Raw genomic sequence first — 24,447 nt, 5'->3', positions numbered from 1 at the left:
CCATAATGTAATGATGAAAATTTAACATTCATATATTTTAGATTCATTGCACACTAACTGAAATATTTCAGGTCTTTTATTGTCTTAATACAGATGATTTTGGCATACAGCTCATGAAAACCCCAAATTCCTATCTCACAAAATTAGCATATCATTAAAAGGGTCTCTAAACGAGCTATGAACCTAATCATCTGAATCAACGAGTTAACTCTAAACACCTGCAAAAGATTCCTGAGGCCTTTAAAACTCCCAGCCTGGTTCATCACTCAAAACCCCAATCATGGGTAAGACTGCCGACCTGACTGCTGTCCAGAAGGCCACTATTGACACCCTCAAGCAAGAGGGTAAGACACAGAAAGAAATTTCTGAACGAATAGGCTGTTCCCAGAGTGCTATATCAAGGCACCTCAGTGGGAAGTCTGTGGGAAGGAAAAAGTGTGGCAGAAAACGCTGCACAACGAGAAGAGGTGACCAGACCCTGAAGAAGATTGTGGAGAAGGGCCGATTCCAGACCTTGGGGGACCTGCGGAAGCAGTGGACTGAGTCTGGAGTAGAAACTTCCAGAGCCACCGTGCACAGGCGTGTGCAGGAAATGGGCTACAGGTGCCGCATTCCCAAGGTCAAGCCACTTTTGAACCAGAAACAGCGGCAGAAGCGCCTGACCTGGGCTACAGAGAAGCAGCACTGGACTGTTGCTCAGTGGTCCAAAGTACTTTTTTCGGATGAAAGCCAATTCTGCATGTCATTCGGAAATCAAGGTGCCAGAGTCTGGAGGAAGACTGGGGAGAAGCAAATGCCAAAATGCCAGAAGTCCAGTGTCAAGTACCCACAGTCAGTGATGGTCTGGGGTGCCGTGTCAGCTGCTGGTGTTGGTCCACTGTGTTTTATCAAGGGCAGATTCTTTCTTACCTTCAAAAATAACCCAATTTTTTCATTCTCATTTTAAAGGTTTGTTTTACCAAGGAAAATGTGTTTAACAAAACCAATTACTCCTAAAAGTTTAAAAGTTTTAGCTGGTGATATCTTAGAAAACAACAGGTGTTTTAAGATTTCTGTGCAACACAGGACTGATTAGGTTTCCTTTCCTTCCCCAAAGGGAGAAAAAAGAACCTGCAGAACCAAGCCTTTCATAGTTTTTTGTCAGGACCTGATATAAGGTACAGTGTAAATCAACACGCTGCATGAATCAGAAGAGGGAAGAAAAAACCTAATATAACCTTTTCCCAGCAGCTGCTGTGAAAAACAATGCATTTGCACCTTCCATAAGCGTCTGTTAGCACTTGCGGACAAAAACTGCACCCCACTGTAAGTACTTTGTCAGAGACTGTATGAAGACCATCTGCAGTAAAACTACGCCTGTTTTCATGAGGTCTCTACCCATTAGATTTATGGGATACAAACTCTGACAACAGAAAATAATGCCTGAAGGAGAAACTCATCAGGTTTTACGCATGCGCTGGGTTTTAAAAATGCTCCTTCATGAGATCTGTCCTGAGAATAACATAGAAACACTTGGTTACTGCTGAGTTTTGAAGATGTTGTAACTTCCTCTGCTTTTAATAACTTTTAATAACTAGAATAATTGACCCTGAATATTCCACGACAAAAGAGAACTTCTCTAAAAGAATTGACCGGAAAGTATCAAATGAGCTAAGTTATCACCCTTTTAAAGATACTTTTCTAACCCTAAAATAATATTTTAACCCGCTATATCTGTCAACGTCAAGCAAGCGTCACATGAGCAGCGGTTAATAAGCGTTCTTCGTTGCAGAAAATAGGAAAAGATTTATGCAAATGTGTGTGTTTGTACGTTACCCCCATCAGTTTCTTAATTGCTCCAGAGTCAGACTGTCATGGCACACAGTCCTCTATCAGTCCAAAAAAAAAAAAAACAGGCCCTTCCCAGGTCTGTTGGTTAGATATTCAATCATTCTTTGTCCACTTTAACTTCTCCAGGAGTGAGAAAGAAGAAACTTTGCTCCGGCCTGTTTCTCTTCTGCCCGCATAAGATGCTTTCAATATAAATCCAGTGCATTCACTCTTCTGGCTCTTGCAAACAGCATGGATCGTGGTACATTTCAGTGGGGCCAGACTTCTTCTGAGTTTCGTTTTGGTGGAAACTCACACTGCGATTTGCAACAAGCAGGCAGGCAGGAAGGCAGATCTCTCTCTTTCAGGCCGTGCTGGAGAAGCGTCTCTGGTGTAGTAGCCATGGAGAAGGGTAGGTTTCTAAAATCCAGACTCAAAAACACAGATGTTGAACTCAAATCCCTTATATGTGTGTATATGTGTGTGAGAGAGGCAGAAGAAAAAGTTAAGTATAGGCTCAGATTTTGCACAAAGAAATATTATCAGTCAGTCAGTCAGTTATCCACCTGCCTGTCAATTCCTTCCACAACATGAACTATACTCCTTTCTAAAACAACTTTCTTTTCAACTCTCTAATGTCCCTTTTCACTTTTTACCTTCTTTTCCGACTGATCGCAATATTTAAGACAAACGAAACTTCCTTCAGGAAAGTTTTAACCTTTTTTTTTTTTACTTATTTACACTCAAACTTCCACACTGTGAAAAACCAATGTTATCTTCCAAATTAAAGCACATTTAACACAATCATCCCCACCTTTTCCTTTCATTATTTTATAAATCAGAGTCTGAAGAAGGAGGCACCCCTGATGCCTCAAGGATCCGGAACCATTTTTTTTTTCCTTTTTACCCGTTCAGCGGCACGTCTGCCGTCTGGCTTTTCTCCTTTATGAGGTGTAGAAAATTGCTAAAAACCACCCGCAAAACTCTGTGTTCTGCTTTATCCCATTGTTACCAATGAGAACCTCCCTGTCATTCCTTAACAGGGTGACCGGGCCCTCAGCTGATGTCCTCCCTCTCGCAACTCTGGAACCTAATTAATTAGTTAGGAGATGATGATTAATGTGTAATAAAAATAATAATATACATTATATCATACAGAGTAACTTCTCACCCAGATATATTTGAAGACAAATAGTTCGGATCCAATCGGCCAGAAGCCACATGAGGACTCCCCTCCGTAATATGGAAGTGGACTGAGAACAACTCTCAGGCTGGCCAGGCGTCCATGTCCCCCTCCTGCGGTCTCCTCTGGAGTGGGTAGAAGTTGACTCACAAGAAGAGAAAATCCGGACTTTGTCTTTATAAGTTTTATTCAAAGGCATTCAGCGTTTGAATGACTCTGTCACCAAGCAAGTCAGTTAAGCAGAGCCCCGATCAACAGTTACCCACAGTATTTAAACCAAACATGACAGTGTTATCTCAACTTCAAAGAGTCTGTGTTTTATGAGCTCAAACCCTTCTCGGGTTCAGAGGTGACAAAGTCATCTAGGAACCCATCTGTCCTTCCCGAGACATCCCCCTAAAGCATGAGTTTTAACCATTAAACTTTTGATAATGGCTTTACAGCGTCCTCCTCTAACACAGATGTTCTGAGGAGTGAGGTAACCTAAAGGTCATACACTTTGGAATGCTTACTAAAATAATTTCCATTACAGCAGTGTGAAGATTCAATTAGCAGGGTAAGAGCACAGTTTTGCTCAAAATATTGAAATGCACACAACATTATGGGTGACATACCAGAGTTCAAAAGAGGACAAATTGTTGGTGCACGTCTTGCTGGCGCATCTGTGACCAAGACAGCAAGTCACTCATGCCAATGCCAAACGTCGGTTTCAATGGTGCAAGGAAGGCAAATCTTGGGCTGTGGACAATGTGAAACATGTATTGTTCTTTGATGAGTCCACCTTTACTGTTTTCCCCACATCCGGGAGAGTTACGGTGTGGAGAAGCCCCAAAGAAGCGTACCATCCAGACTGTTGCATGCCCAGAGTGAAGCATGGGGGTGGATCAGTGATGGTTTGGGCTGCCATATTATGGCATTCCCTTGGCCCAATACTTGTGCTAGATGGGCGCGTCACTGCCAAGGACTACCGAACCATACTTGAGGACCATGTGCATCCAATGGTCCAAACATTGTATTCAATGCACCAATACACACAGCAAGACTGGTGAAAGATTTGTTTGATGAACATGAAAGTGAAGTTGAACATCTCCCATGGCCCGCACAGTCACCAGATCTAAATATTATTGAGCCACTTTGGGGTGTTTTGGAGGAGCGAGTCAGGAAACGTTTTCCTCCACCAGTATCACATAGTGACCTGGTCACTATCCTGCAAGAAGAATGGCTTAAAATCCCTCTGACCACTGTGCAGGACTTGTATATGTCATTCCCAAGACATATTGACGCTGTATTGGCCGCAAAAACCATTGGTCTAAAACCAGGTGTTTCATTTTCATTGTCCAACCCCTGTACATCTGGCCCGGTAGCCGAGACGCTGCTTGCTCAATAGAGCCGACTTAAAAACCCAGAGATCTGTCAGGGGGCCGATACCCTCATTTTTTATAAGCGTATCGGCCTAAATTTCAGTGTAGTGGATACAATTTTCAGCATAGTGGCTCGCTACGCTGAAATGCGCTGGCAAGAACCCTGTGTGTATGTGTGCATATATATATATGTATATATATATATATATATATATATATATATATATATATATAAAAAAATATATATATATATATATATATATATATAAAACCAGTTGCCACCACGGTCCAGAAGTAAGCCATAAAAAAACTTCCTCGGCCGGGATGGACATCCTGCTGCATACCCCTTTTAATTTCATTTAATTGGCGTATAGCATCGCTCCCTCTGTGTCCATCTTCGCCGTTGGTCTCATTAGGGATGTAGGTGCAGCAGGTCTCGATCAGGAGAGAGCAAACTCCACCAACCGAAGCCGTCAGCAGGTCCAACACCTCCTGTTCTGCAACACCACGGTTCGAAGAGCTGTGACTTCTGTGGACAGCCCTGTAAGAGCTTTTGTGATTGCATTAACAAACAGTCCCAGTCGATAATCTATAGTTTCTAATCTAAGCATATTATTTCCTACTTCCAACCATGGGAATAAATTTTGCAAAATCTTATTTCCTGTTGATCTGTGCTTGAATTCCTCAGGAACATCTGATCCCCACACACTGTCATGTGGCTTCACACAGATGAGGTCCCTCTTACTCATATTTAGGGAAGGTTGAACTGAAATGACATAAGTGTGATCAGTGACATAAACCGGTGCACAAACACCACTCCAACTTGGAGGCAACTGCAAATAAATGGTAGTTCCACACATCCAGTGAAATCCATTTATTAAATAAGTGCCCTTTAGATCATGGACCTTTCCCCCTGGTTCAGCTTGGTGGGAACGATCATGTTACATATACGCATTGGAATAGTCCCCACTGGGATGGAACCGGTGCCCACGACACAATGAGAAAAATAGGAACCTGCAAGAAGCCCCACATAGTTGGACACAGGGGTTGTAACATTAAACTGTTTAAACTCTGTAACATCACAGTTGTAAAATGTTACGTTAGCCATTACCACACGGAAACTGGTACTGGCACCAGAAACGCTATTTCTGATAAAACTCATCTCTTGGCGCTGGTACTGGTCTAGCTGTCAACCTGGGCTGGCTGGAAGAGATAAGAAGTTCAGTACATACATAACAACCAGAGATGTTTCTGGACTTGGTTACAATTTTTGCATATTGGTACCTGCTGTTAGTGTCATACAAATAATTTATATCTCTATAAACATTCCATAGAAATCTTCATTTATCCACCTCTTTAATTTCTGAAAATTATGAGATTGTGGAAATTTCTTGCATATTATTAACATATTATAAAAAAACAAAATGTTTCAACAACATCTTCCGTTTAGATTTACCTGTCAGTCTTTCTCTCACCCCTAAGGGCTAGGAAAGATCGTTTCTTCACTGACGTTGAGACGAAGCCTCCTCTAGATGGCGACAACCGCTTTGTAGTCAGGCTTTATCATTTCCAGCCTGTGGGTGGACAGACTGATAGGCTCACCTATTTACAATGTGCTTTGTATAAGTAGCCCCCTCTTGGATTTTCACAAAGGTAGGAGTTGTCAATAGCACTTGGGATGGACCCTCCCACTCTGAATCAGACCACGTTTTCTTCTTAATGGTCTTAATCAGCACCCAGTCACCTTCTTTCACATCACCAGGAACCCGTAGGGCTTCAGAAACATCACTTGGCAGATTATTAACATTTTGTATGTCTCTAGACTGTAATATCTTCCTCATGTAGTCTGCTAACGATGCATCTTGTTGATCTTTTAGGTCTTTTTGTAGATCAGGGATATAATAAGGTCTGCCATGTATTATTTCAAAAGGTGTTAGTCCACCCTGAGCTGATGGGGTTATCCTCATATTAAGTTTTACTATATACAGGTCCTTCTCAAAATATTAGCATATTGTGATAAAGTTTATTATTTTCCATAATGTCATGATGAAAATTTAACATTCATATATTTTAGATTCATTGCACACTAACTGAAATATTTCAGGTCTTTTATTGTCTTAATACGGATGATTTTGGCATACAGCTCATGAAAACCCAAAATTCCTATCTCACAAAATTAGCATATTTCATCCGACCAATAAAAGAAAAGTGTTTTTAATACAAAAAACGTCAACCTTCAAATAATCATGTACAGTTATGCACTCAATACTTGGTCGGGAATCCTTTTGCAGAAATGACTGCTTCAATGCGGCGTGGCATGAAGGCAATCAGCCTGTGGCACTGCTGAGGTCTTATGGAGGCCCAGGATGCTTCGATAGCGGCCTTTAGCTCATCCAGAGTGTTGGCTCTTGAGTCTCTCAACGTTCGCTTCACAATATCCCACATATTCTCTATGGGGTTCAGGTCAGGAGAGTTGGCAGGCCAATTGAGCACAGTGATACCATGGTCAGTAAACCATGTACCAGTGGTTTTGGCACTGTGAGCAGGTGCCAGGTCGTGCTGAAAAATGAAATGTTCATCTCCATAAAGCTTTTCAGCAGATGGAAGCATGAAGTGCTCCAAAATCTCCTGATAGCTAGCTGCATTGACCCTGCCCTTGATAAAACACAGTGGACCAACACCAGCAGCTGACACGGCACCCCAGACCATCACTGACTGTGGGTACTTGACACTAGACTTCTGGCATTTTAGCATTTCCTTCTCCCCAGTCTTCCTCCAGACTCCTTGATTTCCGAATGACATGCTGAATTTGCTTTCATCCGAAAAAAGTACTTTGGACCACTGAGCAACAGTCCAGTGCTGCTTCTCTGTAGCCCAGGTCAGGCGCTTCTGCCGCTGTTTCTGGTTCAAAAGTGGCTTGACTTGGGGAATGCGGCACCTGTAGCCCATTTCCTGCACACGCGCCTGTGCACGGTGGCTGTGGATGTTTCTACTCCAGACTCAGTCCACTGCTTCCGCAGGTCCCCCAAGGTCTGGAATCGGCCCTTCTCCACAATCTTCCTCAGGGTCCGGTCACCTCTTCTCGTTGTGCAGCGTTTTCTGCCACACTTTTTCCTTCCCACAGACTTCCCACTGAGGTGCCTCGATACAGCACTCTGGGAACAGCCTATTCGTTCTGAAATTTCTTTCTGTGTCTTACCCTCTTGCTTGAGGGTGTCAATAGTGGCCTTCTGGACAGCAGTCAGGTCGGCAGTCTTACCCATGATTGGGGTTTTGAGTGATGAACCTGGCTGGGAGTCTTAAAGGCCTCAGGAATCTTTTGCAGGTGTTTAGAGTTAACTCGTTGATTCAGATGAATAGGTTCATAGCATTTGCCCTGCGATGGACTGGCGACCTGTCCAGGGTGTACCCTCTCTCTCGCCCATAGACTGCTGGAGATAGGCACCAGCTTCCCCGCGACCCACTATGGAATAAGCGGTAGAAAATGACTGAGGTTCATAGCTTGTTTAGAGACCCTTTTAATGATATGCTAATTTTGTGAGATGTATGCCAAAATCATCCGTATTAAGACAATAAAAGACCTGAAATATTTCAGTTAGTGTGCAATGAATCTAAAATATATGAATGTTAAATTTTCATCATGGCATTATGGAAAATAATGAACTTTATCACAATATGCTAATATTTTGAGAAGGACCTGTACCAAGTTCTTGTATAACTTTGTTAACAAATGTGTTCCATTATCACTATAAATCCTTCTTGGAATCCCAAATGTACATAATCCTTTTTGCCACTGTTATAGCATCTGGAAAGATTTCCTTGGGCGTTCCTTGGGGGGTTGTTTCCTTTTATAATAAAATCAGTCTTTTCAATTCACACACTGACAACTTTCCCCCCATGACTGTCATGAATATCCACTTGAGGGTTTTAGGATTTTGTGTTTTTATAATGTAAAGCACTTTGAACTGCCCTGCCGCTGAAATGTGCTATACAAATAAATTTTACTTACTTACTTAGTTCTCTATCAGAGCAATTTTATTTGCAAAAATTCCAATATAATTTATTTTTATATTTTTAAAATGCACATTGTTTCCACTAAGTCTGTTTTGAATGCTTCAATTCTTTTTTATCCACCAAGAATCAATAAGGTGGTGTTAGTGGGGTCCACCTTGAAGGTGTTGTCTGTTGGGTCTGTCCAGTCTGGAGAAGTGTCAGGTTATCATTGTCAGGTCGGTGAGGTTCATAGGTCAGTCAGAACCTTGGTGTTTTGGTCTTGGGTCGTTTGGTCATTTGGTCTGTGCACATAATGTCTCATAGATCCAGCCTATGATTAGTCAACAAAACGTCCACCCAGTGTGATGTTATTTCTCCAGCTTCCACCTATGAGCTACCAAATGAGCTGCATTTCCTAGATCACTGCATTCCTCCTGGATGAGCATCACCTGTTGAAAAACTTTCATTATTATATTAGTCAGTTGTTTCACATATTCACTCAGATCATTAAACATTCCAGTAGGTGAAGTTATTAGTATCTCATGTAGACTGACATGTACTGTTGCACTTGGAGAGGATCTCAGCTTATCCATGTATGCTGCTGCAATGTCAGAGATAATACTACAGCCTTTAATCAAATTTTTGACAGGTGAACTTTTGAACTTAAGGGGGGGTCATGGGTCATGTGGGCAGGGAGGTCATGGGGTCAACAGGGGTGTGTCCGAGGGGCGTAACCCTGCATGCTGATTGGTTGTCGTCATTAGGGGCGATACCTTAAATTAACCCATTATAATACAGGGGTGTGATTAAGGGTGTTACAGGGAAGGCCTTAAATGAACCAATTAAAACACGGGTGTGTATGATATAAATAGAACAAGACAAATATCGTATTATCAGAAACTGTATGGCATCAGCACCAATTAAAAATAGAGGGGTGTGTTTGTAAGCCTCGTTAAACCTTGAATAACCCAATGAAAACAATGGGGCGGGCTTTAGTGTTTGCTTTAAATACAGGCATAAAACTGCACTTTACATGCAGCATTCGTTGGAAAAGAACACCCAATGGTTTCTTTCAACACTCTGAGGTGAGGCAACACCATACAGGGATCTCTACAACCACCGAGCAGAGATCCACTTCTCTCTCCAGATTCAGTTATTTATTCAAAAATGGATAAAACGTTTTTCTATCTAAGCAAACCCAGCAGATTGCATCCAGTCAGAGACTTGTAGCATTCACTCCTCCTGGATGAGCATGTAGTGACAGTGGACAGTCACTGGCGTTGACTTTGCAGCAATCCCTCATACTGAGCATGCATGTAGCGACAGTGGAGAGGAAAAACTCCCTTTTAACAGGAAGAAACCTCCAGCAAAACCAGGCTCAGTGTGAGCGGCCATCTGCCATGACTAACTGGGGGTTTGAGAGAACAGAGCAGAGACACAAAAAGAACACAGAAGCACTGATCCAGGAGTGCTTTCTATGGGAAGGAAAAGTAAATGTTAATGGATATAGCTCCTTTAATCGTTTCCTCTAGAAAGAAAGGACAGATAAACTTTGAGCCAGTTTTCAAGGTTAGAGTCTGATAGACAGCACATATAATTAGTTACAGTAAAAGCTCAGTCAATTGCTATGTCTAGGAGAGAGACAGGGTTAAACACTGGAAGACAGGGCCAAGTGTATCATCGGTAGAGGGTGAGCATTAAGTTGTTGCCAGCAGAAGCTTGGATGATGCCCCCCTCCAGAAAGGCTTCACAGGTAGATACAGAGCCAGGTCAGATGTAGCTTCTAGGAAGAGAAAAGACAGAGATCATAAAGTCAAAAGCTGAAATAACAACAAATAATGCAAAATTGGAGAGTAGTGTGAGAATGTAGCGAAGAGAATGAAGTAGTCATTATGTCCTCCAGCAGCCTAAGCCTATAGCAGCATAACTACAGAGATAGCTCAGGATAACCTAAGCCACTCTAGCTATAAGCTGTATCAAAAAGGAAAGTTTTAAGCCTAACCTTAAAAGTAGATGGTGTCTGCCTCACGGACTAAAACTGGAATTGAATTGAAAATGACCTCCAGAAGGCCACAATTGTGCATGTGTCTGCACAAATGGTTTGAAACCGACTCCATGAGGATGGTATGAGGGCCCGACGTCCACAAATGGGGGTTGTGCCCACAGCCCAACCCCGTGCAGGACGCTTGGCATTTGCCAGAGAACACCAGGATTGGCAAATTCGCCACTGGTGCCCTGTGCTCTTCACTGATGAAAGCAGGTTCACACTGAGCACATGTGACAGACGTGACAGTCTGGAGACACCGTGGAGAGCGGTCTGCTGCCTGCAACATCCTTCAGCATGACCGGTTTGGCAGTGGGTCAGTAATGGTGTGGGGTGGCATTTCTTTGGAGGGCCGCACGGCAAGATGAAGACATTGAAGCTATGGACTGGCCCGCCTGTTCCCCAGACCTGAATTCGATTGAGCACATCTGGGACATCATGCTTTAGTCCAGGTCTGGGACGAGATCCCTCAGGAGACCATCCGCCGTCTCATCAGGAGCATGCCCAGGCGTTGTAGGGGGAACCCTCATGGTTCCCCCTGCAAGTGCTGGGTCCACTGGGGGATGGCCTCGCGTCTCTCGTTCGGGCTTGGCCCGGCCGGGTCCCCCAAGGAGCAACCCAACCACCAGGCGCTCTCCGATGAGTCCTGACCCCAGGCCTGTCTCCAGGGTGAGACCCCGGCTCCGCCGTACTGGGTGACGTCACGTGCCTCGATTTAATGGTCTAATGAGGGTGTCTTACAGACACGTGGAGGCCACACACAATACTGAGCCTCATATTGACTTGTTTTAAGGACATTACATCAACGTTAGATCAGCCTGTAGTGTGTTTTTCCACTTTAATTTTGTGTGTGACTCCAAATCCAGGCCTTCACTGGTTAGTAAATTTGATTAGAACATAGTATTCAATGAGAATATTTCATTCTCTCAGATGTAGGATGTGTTATTTGAGTGTTCCCTTTATTTCTTTGAGCAATGTATTTCGTTTCTACAAGTTACTGGACGAGCCTTAGAGGCCTGCTCAGAATGACTTTTTCTTAGGTCCAGAGCAATTTATACAGAATTCACTTTCAAGAAAATAGTAACACTTTTAATCTACCAAACGAAGCTTTAAGCTTTCACTTAAGAGCAGTATTGGCTGACTTGAGGAAATCCCTGCTTAAGAAGCTGACCACTTTTCTGAGGAAATTTTCCATGTTGTTTTTTGAGTCACCAGGTTTGACATCTTTGATAGTGCATGATATAGATACTGGTGATCAGCAGCATTTTTGGGGTCTCAAAACATTGGGGGCTTTAGCCCAAACCCAAAATATATTAAACAGAGACAGTTTATAAGTAATTCAAAGTAAAAAAAAACATAGGACATATTGTACCAGTTCTCTCTCTCTTCTGGTTTTAGACTAAATGTAAATTATTGTGAATGAAACAAAAAAGGTTTACAATAATTTTACTTGGTTTTTATTTTTGTTAGAAGCTGCATGAAGGATAAGGAGAAAGGTTAGGACTGATGAATAACCATTTTGAGGTATTTAGAAAAAAACTTAATCTGAATTTTTACTGACAAAACTTTTTCTTAAACTTTTTAAACGTGACATTCTCATCAAAGTGTTCCACTCCAAAGGCTCCATTGTCTTTATTCTTGCATTTCAAAAAAGGAGAGTGGTATTAAGTTGATTTTCTTAAATCTTAGTGAAATGGTAAAATCCTAAAACACATTTATTTATTTTAATTAGGGCTCTTGAAACATTTTATTAAAATTGTTCCTACCTGTTCTGTTTTTCTGCCATATTTTCAGCCCTTCATTCCATTTTGAAGAAAGTTGTCCTGCCAAAAATAATAAAATAAACATTTTACAACATTGTCTTTAGTTCTGCACTGAGCATGTTACACATTAGTGCAGTTCTTACTGCACTAATGTCTCCCCCAGATCGGGGAGGCCATTTCTCTCAATCATGCCTCTTCAGGTGTCACTGTTGTTTCCCACGTGGGCGTTGAACCCCCAAGCAGAATAGTGGAGTCCCCGGGAGGGGCATTATCCAGCACCCAGACCAGGACGCCAAGAAGGCCAGGTACTCCGCGATACCGCTCGGCCCGTAGGCCGAAACAACCATCAGAGACTTGTCCCCAACCCGAAGGCGCAGGGATGCGACCCTCTCATCCACTGGGGTAAACCCCAACACGAGATGGCTGAGCTGGGTAGAAGTAGAAGAGAATCCAGCCCCTCTCGAGGAGATGGGTTCCAGACCCCACGCTGTGCGTGATGGCGAGCCCGACTATTTCAAATCGATATCTCTCCACACAAGCTCAGGCTTCTTCCCCTCCAGTGAGGTGACATTCCATGTCCCTAGAGCCAGCCAAAGCATCCGGGGATCAGGCTGTCGAGGTCACCACCTTCGTACGCCGCCCAATCCTCTTTGCACCGGTCCCTCATGGTTCCCCCTGCAAGTGCTGGGTCCACTGGGGGATGGCCTCGCGTCTCTCGTTCGGGCTTGGCCCGGCCGGGTCCCCCAAGGAGCAACCCAACCACCAGGCGCTCTCCGATGAGTCCTGACTGGGCGACGTCACGTGCCTCGATTTAATGGTCTAATGAGGGTATCTTGAACTGCTCTTTGTCTGACCTGTCACCTAGAGCCTGTTTGCCATGGGAGGCCCTACCAGGGGTATTTAAGCCCCAGACAACATAGCCTCTAGGATCATTCGAGCACTCAAACCCCTCCACTACGTTAAGTTGGCAGTTCAAGGAGGGGTCAGAAAAAAAAACCAATATATATATATATATATATAATAGTTAACTAATGAATGATCCACCTGTGATTAATTGCTATGATTTATTTCTTAATTATACTGCATCTTTAAACCGAGAGCTATATGTTTAGAATCAGCACAGAAGATATGAACGAGAAGGTATGTACTTCCTACTGTGTCTCACTGGCACCAGGAGATATTTTCCTGGTTTGTTGGGCAACAATTTTTCTGTCTACATGTAGAACTGGACTATAGGACTGGCTGCAGCAATGAGATCAATGTGTTGATCTGAAGAACTTTTATTGTGTTCAGCTACGTTAGGATTAAATGCTTTTATATTGACTGAAGTAAAGGACCAGATATTTTCACATCATGATGCAAATACAGCTAGAAGCTCACAGAGAAGGTTGCTACTGTTTTCTATCACAAACAGATCATTTAATATTACCTGTAGCTCAGGTGAAAGTCCCTCTACTCTGTTCCTCATCATGACCCTGATGATGCTCATTAGAGTGAATGTCCACCTCATGTCTTGCTTGGTGAATACGTGATTAGCTGTAACTTACAATTAGCCCATTCTAAGTCAGCATTCTGGTTTTACCACTATCTTCGCCTGGCTTATACCACTCTGTTTCCACCTGATCCTGTACACACACCAGGCTCCCACTCTCCGGTTGGCTCCGCGGTTGCTTTGAAATGAGCCCTGTTCGAGGGGCTCAGTGTAACTTTTCGGGTAATGAACGAGGCAGGTCCTGGAGTGAACTGCTGTTTTGGACTTCTCCAGAATGGAATCCTCTCTACATGTGCACGTAGTTGCGCATTCGTGATGCCGCGATTGCGGAAATAAGTATTTTTTTTGTCTTCTCCTTTTAACTTATTGTCAGGTTAGGTGGAGCGGGAGGTGATTATATGGAAGGCAACTGAAAAAAGTCTGATTTGTTTTTAAATAAAAATGTGAAGTCCAATACCATTTTGTGGCTGCATCTTTTTAGTACTTTTAAATTTTTAGTACTTTTAAATTTATTTTATCAAGAAGGGCTATTCAGAAAACATTCGGGGCTTCTCTTCCAGTTAAACAACATCCATACCGAGTAAATCCTGACAAGATGAATAAAATCAGAGAGGAGGTTAAGTATATGTTGCAATATGGTGTTACTGAGCCAAGTATAAGTGAGTGGAGCTCTCCTGTGGTAGTAATGCCAAAGCGTGATGGTTCAATCCAATTTTGTGTTGACTATCAAAAGGTTGTCAGTCTGGGAGTTTTCAAGTATTGTTTTTTGCCTGCTGCTAACACTTACTCACCACTAGATGCCGCCAAGATCCTCTGGTGTGGAGGGTAGCAGGTGTTCCTCATTTCCATCAACCTGGAGGAGTATAAGAAGGTGGAGCTGTCAGCACTCCAGTGCCTGAGTGTTAACCTCTGTGGTAACTCCTAATGGCCAAGCTATGAGTTCTCATCCTAAAGTTAAAGTTCATAGTCTCTTACCTTTTTTGTGCTCCTTCCTAGGAAACTTCAAGTCCTGGTTCCACGTCCCTGCGACCTTCAGCTCTGGCTCTGTCCTCAATTTGCATCCTGCCTCAGCCTAAGTACGCAAGCTTCTGAAGAAACCCAGTTTGGTTCAAGCTCCAGCTGAAAGCTCAATACCGACTCCGCCAGGCAAGCGAACCCTGCTCACCCTCCACCAATTGTTCACTAAGACCTCACCAGGTAACCTCTTCTCAGTAAAATTGATCTGGATTATTCCACTGGCAAATACTCACCCAAAGCCTCAGCAGAGTACTCACAGTCATCCTGGATTACTCAGCGTTTCCGCAGCAGCGTCTGTTCAGTACTCCCAGGTCCGCATCATTCCTCCACTCCAACCACCTTTCATCAATCAGTAAGCAAAAGATCTTGCTCCAGTTCACAGTAACCCCCATTTGTCTCCATAGAACTTACCTGTCCTCCTTTCCCATACAGTGCTGTGCCTCCAGTCCCGGTTCCAGTTCAACATCCTTTACCTGTCAAAATAAACTTGTTAAACTATTCTCCAGACTCCTGAGTGTCATTCTGCATGTGGGTCAAATCTGTAAAGAAAAACATGACAGGTTAATGCTCTAACTAGAGCTGACTTATTCCCGATCCCAAGGATAGAGGATCGTATTGACCGGATTGGTGCAGCCAAGTTTGTTTTAAAGTTTGATCTTTTGAAAGGGCACTGGCTAGTTCCTTTGTCAAAACCAGCAAAAGAGGTCACTGCATTTTGTACATTTGGACTACTTTGTAGCTAGGGAAAAATATGTAAAAAAAGAAGAGAAAAAAAAACTATTTTTTTTTGTTTACATGGGGAGGTTTTATTTACACACATTTAGTGCCCTCTCCCCTTAGATTTACGATTGTAAATTAGTGGCACCTGTTGACGGTTCACCGGTGGAAGAGGGGATGGAGCCAACCTAACCTTTTAGATAGGGCTGGCGACACACCCCGAGGGGGGAAAAAAAAGAGGGTGACAAGAATGATGCATAGCATATGTGGAGTTGCTTCAGAGTTTTGTTTAGAAGGAAAATAATTGGAAGTACGGTGTGGGAAGGTTTTCAGGTGGAAGAAACCTTCACCTCGGGTTGGATCAACCCAGAGGGGAGCGTCAGTATTTGGGACCGAGCTGTAGTTCAGGGGTTTTAGAAGAAAGCCGGGTGGACGGCATTAAATTGTTGCAACAGGAAGTTCACACGCCTGCCACCAATAACCACTGGGGACATGGGGAATTTTTCTGAATTGGGAATATATAAATAAGGTGAATTTATTTCATTGCTCTTTTATTTTTTGTGATTTTCTGACAAAACAACAATTTCTAATAATTTATAAAATGTACTGTATTTGTACAGTTTTCTTTGAAGAATAGACATTTTTCAACATGTTTTAAGTAAGAGAGAGATCAGATGCAGAGTAACCCTTTCTTGGTCCTTTCCAAAAGATGAGAATGAAAGACTATTGAAGGGATCTAGAACTTGCTATGGTTTTGTTTTTATTTTGTTACAAATCAATATCTTTGCTTAAATGTGAGATTTAAGCAAAGAGGTTTTCTAACTTTGTGCATTGCATCGTTTTCTAATTTCATTTGAAGTAATTTTATATATACGGAGGCCCTGACACCCTCCAGTAATCTCATGATGAATACTATTGCAAAGTTATTTTATTGTTGGCTATAGTAAACTATAAATGAGCCAACTCCTACTAATTATTTAATTTTCACATTCCTCGAAATACTGGGCGAGGAGGAGGAGTAGCAACAATCTTTCAGTCCGATTTATTGATTAGTCCCAGACCAATCAATAGCTACAACTCTTTTGAATATTTAATCCTTAGTTTTCCTCATCCAAACTGCAAAGCACTAAAACCACTTCTGTTTGTTGTTTTGTATCATCCACCAGGCCCTTACTCTCAATTTTTAGATCAGTTTTCAGACCTTTTATCTGATTTAGTATTAAATACAGATAAAGTTATTATAATGGGGGATTTTAACATTCATATTGACACTGAAAGTGATAGCCTAAATATAGCGTTTAATGCTATCTTAGACTCAATTGGCTTTGCTCAAAACATTAACAAACCTACCCACCTTTGTCTTCATTCTCTGGACCTTGTGCTGACACATGACATTGAGTGTAAAGACATAATATTTTCTCATAACCCTGTCCTGTCTGACCATTTCTTAATAACCTTTTGTTTGTTTCTGCCCCTTCACAAATTGATTCTCTTGTTCATAGTGTTACTTCATCATTGCGTGGTGCATTAGACAATGCAGCCCGCTTGAAAAAGGAGGTAATTATTCATAGGAAGCTGGCTCCCTGGTTTAATTCAGAGCTGCGTACTTTAAAGCACAATGTTAGAAAATTGGAGAGAACATGGCGCTCTGCACACCTAGAGGATTCCTACTTAATCTGGAAAAATAGCCTGCTGTTGTATAAAAAGACACTTCGCCAAGCCAGAACAGCTTATTTCTCATTATTAATAGAAGACAACAAGAATAATCCTAGGTTTCTCTTATTTGTCTGACAGATTCCAGTTTGTTCATGTAAATGATAAATCATCTTTAAACTCCAGGGTTAATTGTGAAGTACCCCAGGGTTCAGTACTTGGGCCAATTCTCTTTACTATATATATGCTTCCAATTGGTAAAATTATCAGGCAGCATAGGATATATTTTCACTGTTACACTGATGATACTCAGCTTTACATATCCATAAATCCTGATGAGCCCAACCAGTTAAATAGACTACAAGCATGTCTGGAAGACATAAAAACTTGGATGACTTTATATTTTCTGCTTCTAAATTCAGAAAAGACAGAAGTTGTCATCTTTGGACCAGAGTCTTTAAAAAAGAAACTGCTTAGTCAATCACTTAACCTGGATGGCATTAAATTGACCTCCGGTAATAAAGTAAAAAACCTTGGTGTTATTTTTGACCAGGACATGTCATTTAAATCCCATATTAAACAGGTTTCTAAGATTTCCTTCTTTCACCTCCGGAACATTGCCAAAAGTAGAAATATCCTGTCCAGGAGTGACGCTGAAAAACTAGTCCATGCATTTGTTACTTCAAGGCTGGACTATTTTAATTCGTTACTATCAGGATGTCGATAAAATGCAGTCAAAAGCCTTCAGCTGATTCAAAATGCTGCAGCAGGAGCTCTGATGAAAATTAAAAAGAGAGATCATATTTCCCCTACTTTAGCTTCCCTTCATTAGCTCCCTGTTAAATCCAGAATAGAATTTTAAATTCTCCTCCTCACATATAAAGCCCTTAATGATCTAGCTCCATCATACATCAGAGATCTGATTGTTCCATACGTTCCTAACAGAGCACTTCGTTCTCAGACTGCAGGTTTACTGGTGGTTCCTAGTCTCTAGAAGTAGAATGGGAGGCAGATCCTTTAGTTATCAGGCTCCTCTCCTGTGGAACCAGCTCCCAGTTTTAGTCCGTGAGGCAGACAACATGTCTATTTTTAAGGCTAGGCTTAAAACTTTCCTTTTTGATAAAGCTTATAGTTAGAGTGGCTTAGGTTCTCCTGAGCTATCTCTGTAGTTATGCTGCTATAGGCTTAGGCTGCTGGAGGACATAATGACCACTTTCACTCTCTTCGCTACACTGTCACAATACTCTCCAATTTTGCGTTATTTGCTGTTATTTCAGCTTTTAACTTGTTGTTCTCCCTCTTTTCTCTTCCTAGAAGCTACACCTGGCCTGACTCTGTGTCTACCTGTGACACCTTTCTGGAGAGGGGCATCGTCCAAGCTTCTGCTGGCAACAACTTAATGCTCACCCTCTACCGATGATCCACAAGGCCCTGTCTTTCAGTGTTTAACACTTTCTCTCTCCTAGACATGGCAATTAACTGTGCTTTTACTGTAACTAATTATATGTGCTCTATTTCAGACTCTATCCTTGAAAACTGGCTCAGAGTTTATCTGTTCATTCTTTCTAGGTGAAACGACTAAAGGAGCTACATCCATTAACATTTACTTTTCCTTCCCATAGAAAGTACTTCTGGATCAGTGCTTCTGTGTTCTTTTTGTATCTCTGCTCTGTTCTCTCAAACCCCCAGTCGGTCGTGGCAAATGGCCGCTCACACTGAGCCTGGTTCTGGTTCTGCTGGAGGTTTCTTCCTGTTAAAAGGGAGTTTTTCCTCTCCACTGTCGCTACATGCAAGCTCAGTATGAGGGATTGCTGCAAAGTCAACACCAGTGACTGTCCACTGTCTCTACATGCTCATCCAGGAGGAGTGAATGCTACAAGTCTCTGACTGGATGCAATCTGCTGGGTTTCCTTAGATAGAAAAGTTTTTTTTCCAATTTCAATAAATAACTGAATCTGACTGCACTGTTCAATGGTTAGGATTAATTGGAATGTATGTACCTGACTTTTGTGAAATGCCTTGAGACAACATGTGCTGTAAATTGGCACTATATAAATAAACTGAATTGAAAACTGAATTGAATAGTGATAATTATTTCACTTATTTCACATTAGTTCATGATTGCGATCTGTGTATTTCAGGTGTGGAGGTTGGACTTGGTGATGGTTATCCTCTTTAAAGGAATCCCTCTAGAAAGCACAGATGGAGAACGTCTGGTTAAGGGAGGCCAGTGCTCCAATCCTGTACTCTGTGTCCAACCACGACACATCTCTGTCTCTGTGAAAGAGCTTGACCTCTACCTTGCTTTCTATGTGCAGGAGAAAGGTACTTGCTTACACACACCCACACACACGCACACAGTATATATATATATATATATATATATATATATATATATATATATATATATATAAAGATAGAGATATATATGTTATGTATCTAACCTACTGGAAGAGGAGATGTGGAGGCGGGAAAGCATGTGGGGATGGGCTTGCTGGTGCGTTGTTTTTTGGACCTGTAGTGTTTTGTAATGGCGACCATTAGGGGTGCAACAATACACAAAAATCATGTGTCAGTTCGGTTGGATACTTTAGTCTCACAGTTCGATATTTTGTTCGATACAAAAAAAGATTTTCTTACCCTTTTTAACTTGTAATTTATTTAAATTAATTACAAACATTTATTTAAATTCAAGAGTGCAGTTTTTAAATTAAATACTTTTGAAATAGCAAAATAAAAATAAATAAATGTATAAATAAAATAGGTTTCTCATGGAGAAATCACCCATGTTCTTTGGAAAATAGCTCTTTCCAAAAAAAAAAAGCTACTTCTGGGGCATATTCTCAGCAGTATATAAATCAAAAACACAGGGCTTATAAAATGAACCACTCTGATGGAGCTACTGGTGGGTACTGTGAGAATGCAGTCTGCTAACCTACACAAGTTCATCTCCCCCTCTGCCACTTCGGCTACAGAGCTTGTCTTTGGCTCCTGTGCCATGAACAGTTCTCCAAACAACTCCTTCATGGCTGACTTGTTCTCTGGTGGAGATGCTGATGGTGAATCTGAGGAGTCTGCTGCTTGAGTCTCTGTGGAGGTGGTTGCTTCTGTGGTGCCTGTGGCTTGGTCCTGAAGAAATATTAACAAAACTGTTAACTGTACTTGTTTAAACAATATTTACAAATTATGCAGTAGCAAAATACAATTTCAAAATTAATAAAAGAATACCTACTTGTTCAGTGCTCACCACAATCTCTGTGGTGAGTGTTCCATATACTCTCTGTTGAGTGGCATCATTGAAGTGTTGCAGCTAGAGTTCATAACTCACGTCAGCTACAAAAATAATGCATATTCACTTCGAGTTAATGTTATCAGAGGTGATATAGTAAACAACCTGAGTAGACCAGCATCATTAGCAATGGTGCTAATAAAGAGAGTAAATGAAATTAACAGTAGTGATCGTGAGTTTGGTATTCTGAAAACACAGCCTGTGAAGATACTGTTACAAGAAAATGCCTAGCCTTATGCTATACATACAGCACAAAGAGTCCACATCCCTCACCTAAAAGAGGCCAATGACATTGTGGAGACAGTAACAGAACCAACTAAATGGTGTGCCCCAATGATTCCAGTTCCTTAAAAGAATGGAAAGGTCCACACCTGCGTCGCCTTAAAAAGACTCAATAAAGCAGTTAAGAGGGAGCGATTCATGCTGCACAAAGCTGAGTGGTTCCACAGTTTTTTCATCATTGGATGCAGCTTCAGGGTTCTGGCAGATCCCTCTGGATAGGGAGAGTCAGAGGTTAACTACCTTCATAACCCCATATGGAAGATATTGTTTCAAATGTCTTCCCTTTGGGATTGCCAGTCCCCCAGGGATTTTCCATAGGAAGATGGTGGAGACCATGGAGGGGCTGGAAGGGGTTGCCGTCTATATGAATGACATCAGTGTCCATAGCAAAGGCATGAAGGAACATAATCAACGGCTGCAAAAAGTTATGGAATGACTAGAATCAGCTGGCCTGAAACTGAACCCAGAGAATTGTGAACTGAGAAAGACAGAGCTCCACTTCTGGGACCAGGTGATCAACAAAGATGGAGTGCGATCTGACCCTGCCAAGGTATCAGCGGTCAAAAACCTCAAACCACCAGAAAATGTCCAAGAAGTAAAGAAAGCCCTTGGGATGATCAACCACCTGGGGAACTATATTCCAAACTTAGTCACAGTGGGACAACCACTGTATGAACTGCTGCGATCAAAGTCAGCATGGACCTGTGGCTCAGCACAGCAAATTGATTTTGATAAAATAAAAGAACTTCTCATGTCGTCACCTACCTTAGTGTTTTATGATGCAAACAGGAGTACAGTTGTTTCTGCAGAAACAACTGTACGTGGGATGCACTCAGTGGATCTGTGCTCAACAATGCAGCCTAGACAGTGTAGTCGAATGCAGATCCACTGAGATTTCAACCCAGGGTGCTTCATCTGTAGACAAGTTGATAAAAGAAATACATTTTAAAAAGTATTTTTCAATTCATATGCGTACAAACTGGGAGCACTGTATTGAACGGTTTAATACACATACATGTATTGTTGCACCCCTATGATATATATATATATATATATATACAGTACAGACCAAAAGTTTGGACACAACTCATTCAAAGGGTTTTGTTTATTTTCATGACTATGAATATTGTAGCTTCGCACTGAAGGCATCAAAACTATAAATTAACAATTAACACATGTGGAATTATATACTGAACAAAAAACTGTGAAACAACTGAAAATATGTCTTATATTCTAGGTTCTTCAAAGTAGCCACCTTTTACTTTGATTACTGCTCCTCACACTCTTGGCATTCTGTTGATGAGCTTCAAGAGGTAGTCACCTGAAATGGTTTTCCAACAGTCTTGAAGGATTTCCCAGAGATGCTTAGCACTTGTTGGCCCTTTTGCCTTCACTCTGCGGTCTAGCTCACCCCAAACCATCTCGATAGGGTTCAGGTATGGTGACTGTGGAGGCCAGATCATCTGGTGCAGCACCCCATCACTCTCCTTCTTGGTCAAATAGCCCTTACACAGCCTGGAGGTGTGTTTGGGGTCATTGTCCTGTTGAAAAATAAATGATGGTCCAACTAAACGCAAACCGGCTAGAATAGCATGCCGCTGCAAGATGCTGTGGTAGCCATGCTGGTTCAGTATGCCTTCAATTTTGAATACATCTCTAACAGTGTCACCAGCAAAGCACTCCCACACCATCACACTTCCACCTCCATGTTTCACGGTGGGAACCAGGCATGTAGAGTCCATCCGTTCACCTCTTCTGCGCCGCACAAAGACACGGTGGTTGGAACCAAAGATCTCAACCTTGACTCATCAGACCAAAGCACAGATTTCCACTGGTCTAATGTCCATTCCTTGTGTTCTTTAGCCCAAACAAGTCTCTTCTGCTTGTTGCCTGTCCTCAGCAGTGGTTTCCTAGCAGCTATTTTACCATGAAGGCCTGATTCACACAGTCTCCTCTTAACAGTTGTTCTAGAGATGTGTCTGCTGCTAGAACTCTATGTGGCATTGACCTGTTCTCTAATCTGAGCTGCTGTTAACCTACGATTTCTGAGGCTAGGGACTTGGATGAACTTATCGTCCACAGCAGAGGTGACTCTTGGTCTTCCTTTCCTGGGGCGGTCAACATGTGAGCCAATTTCTTTGTAGCGCTTGATGGTTTTTGCGACTGCACTTGGGGACACTTTCAAAGTTTTCCCAATTGTTTGGACTGACTGACCTTCATTTCTTAAAGTAATGATGGCCACTCGTTTTTCTTTACTTAGCTGCTTTTTTCTTGCCATAATACAAATTCTAACAGTCTATTCAGTAGGACTATCAGCTGTGTGCTGTATCCACCTCCTGCACAACACAACTGATGGTCCCAACCCCATTTATAAGGCTTGAAATCCCACTTATTAAACCTGACAGGACACACCTGTGAAGTGAAAACTATTTCAGGTGACTACCACTCGAAGCTCATCAACAGAATGCCAAGTGTGTGCGGAGCAGTAATCAAAGCAAAAGTTGGCTACTTTGAAGAACCTAGAATATAAGACATATTTTCAGTTGTTTCACACTTTTTTGTTCAGTATGTAATTCCACATGTGTTAATTCATAGTTTTGATGCCTTTAGTGTGAAGCTACAATATTCATAGTCATGAAAATAAAGAAAACTCTTTGAATGAAAAGGTGTGTCCAAACGTTTGGTCTGTACTGTATATATATAGGGGTTGGACAATGAAACTGAAACACCTGTCATTTTAGTGTGGGAGGTTTCAAGGCGGATTGGTGCGGCTGCCACAGTAATGGGGGCGCTGTGCCGGTCCGTTGTGGTGAAGAGGGAGCTGAGCCATAAAGCAAAGCTCTCGATTTACCGGTCGGTCTATGTTCCTGCCCTCACCTATGGCCATGAATTTTGGGTCATGACCGAAAGAACGAGATCCCGGATACAAGCGGCTGAATTGAGCTTCCTCCGTAGGGTGGCCAGGCACTCCCTTAGAGATAGGGTGAGGAGCATACCAAAGTTCAAAAGATGACAAATTGTTGGTGCACGTCGTGCTTTGACCAAGACAGCAAGTCTTTGTGATGTATCAAGAGCCAAGGTATCCAGGGTAATGTCAGCATACCACCAAGAAGGACGAACCACATCCAACAGGATTAACTGTGGATGCAAAAGGAAGCTGTCTGAAAGGGATGTTTGTTTGCTAACCCGGATTGTATCCAAAAAACATAAAACCACAGCTGCCCAAATCATGGCAGAATTAAATGTGCACCTCAACTCTCCTGTTTCCACCAGAACTGTCCGTCGGGAGCTCTACAGGGTCAATATACACGGCTGGGCTGCTATAGCCAAACCTTTGGTCACTCATGCCAATGCCAAACGTCGGTTTCAATGGTGCAAGGAGCGCAAAGCTTGGGCTGTGGACAATGTGAAACATGTATTGTTCTTTGATGAGTCCACCTTTACTGTTTTCCACACAATGCACCAATACACACAGCAAGACTGGTGAAAGATTGGTTTGATGAACATGAAAGTGAAGTTGAACATCTCCCATAGCCTGCACAGTCACCAGATCTAAATATTATTGAGCCACTTTGGGGTGTTTTGGATGAGCGAGTCAGGAAACGTTTTACTCCACCAGTATCACGTAGTGACCTGGCCACTATCCTGCAAGAAGATTGGCTTAAAATCCCTCTGACCACTGTGCAGGACTTGTATATGTCATTCCCAAGATTAATTGACACTGCATTGGCCGCAAAAGGAGGCCCTACACCAGACTAATAAATTATTGTGGTCTAAAACCACTGAACGCACAACACGTCAAACCTGGAGGCGGATGGGCTACAGCAGCAGAAGACCACACCGG

General features: G+C 42.2%; 1 protein-coding gene across 6 annotated transcripts in view; it reads left to right on the top strand.

Moving 5' to 3' along the window:
• nfic (nuclear factor I/C) overlaps positions 1-24,447 on the top strand; it is a 229,968-nt gene that overhangs the window by 66,004 nt on the left and 139,517 nt on the right. For all 6 annotated transcript variants that reach the window (XM_047375852.1, XM_047375854.1, XM_047375853.1 and 3 more), the window contains exon 4: positions 19,174-19,357. In XM_047375852.1, coding sequence (XP_047231808.1) covers positions 19,174-19,357 — 184 coding nt within the window. The remainder of the gene's footprint in view (positions 1-19,173; positions 19,358-24,447) is intronic.

Source organism: Girardinichthys multiradiatus, chromosome 9 (assembly GCF_021462225.1).
Source record: "Girardinichthys multiradiatus isolate DD_20200921_A chromosome 9, DD_fGirMul_XY1, whole genome shotgun sequence".
Classification (NCBI taxonomy): domain Eukaryota; kingdom Metazoa; phylum Chordata; class Actinopteri; order Cyprinodontiformes; family Goodeidae; genus Girardinichthys; species Girardinichthys multiradiatus.
This window is presented reverse-complemented; position numbering and strand designations above follow the sequence as displayed.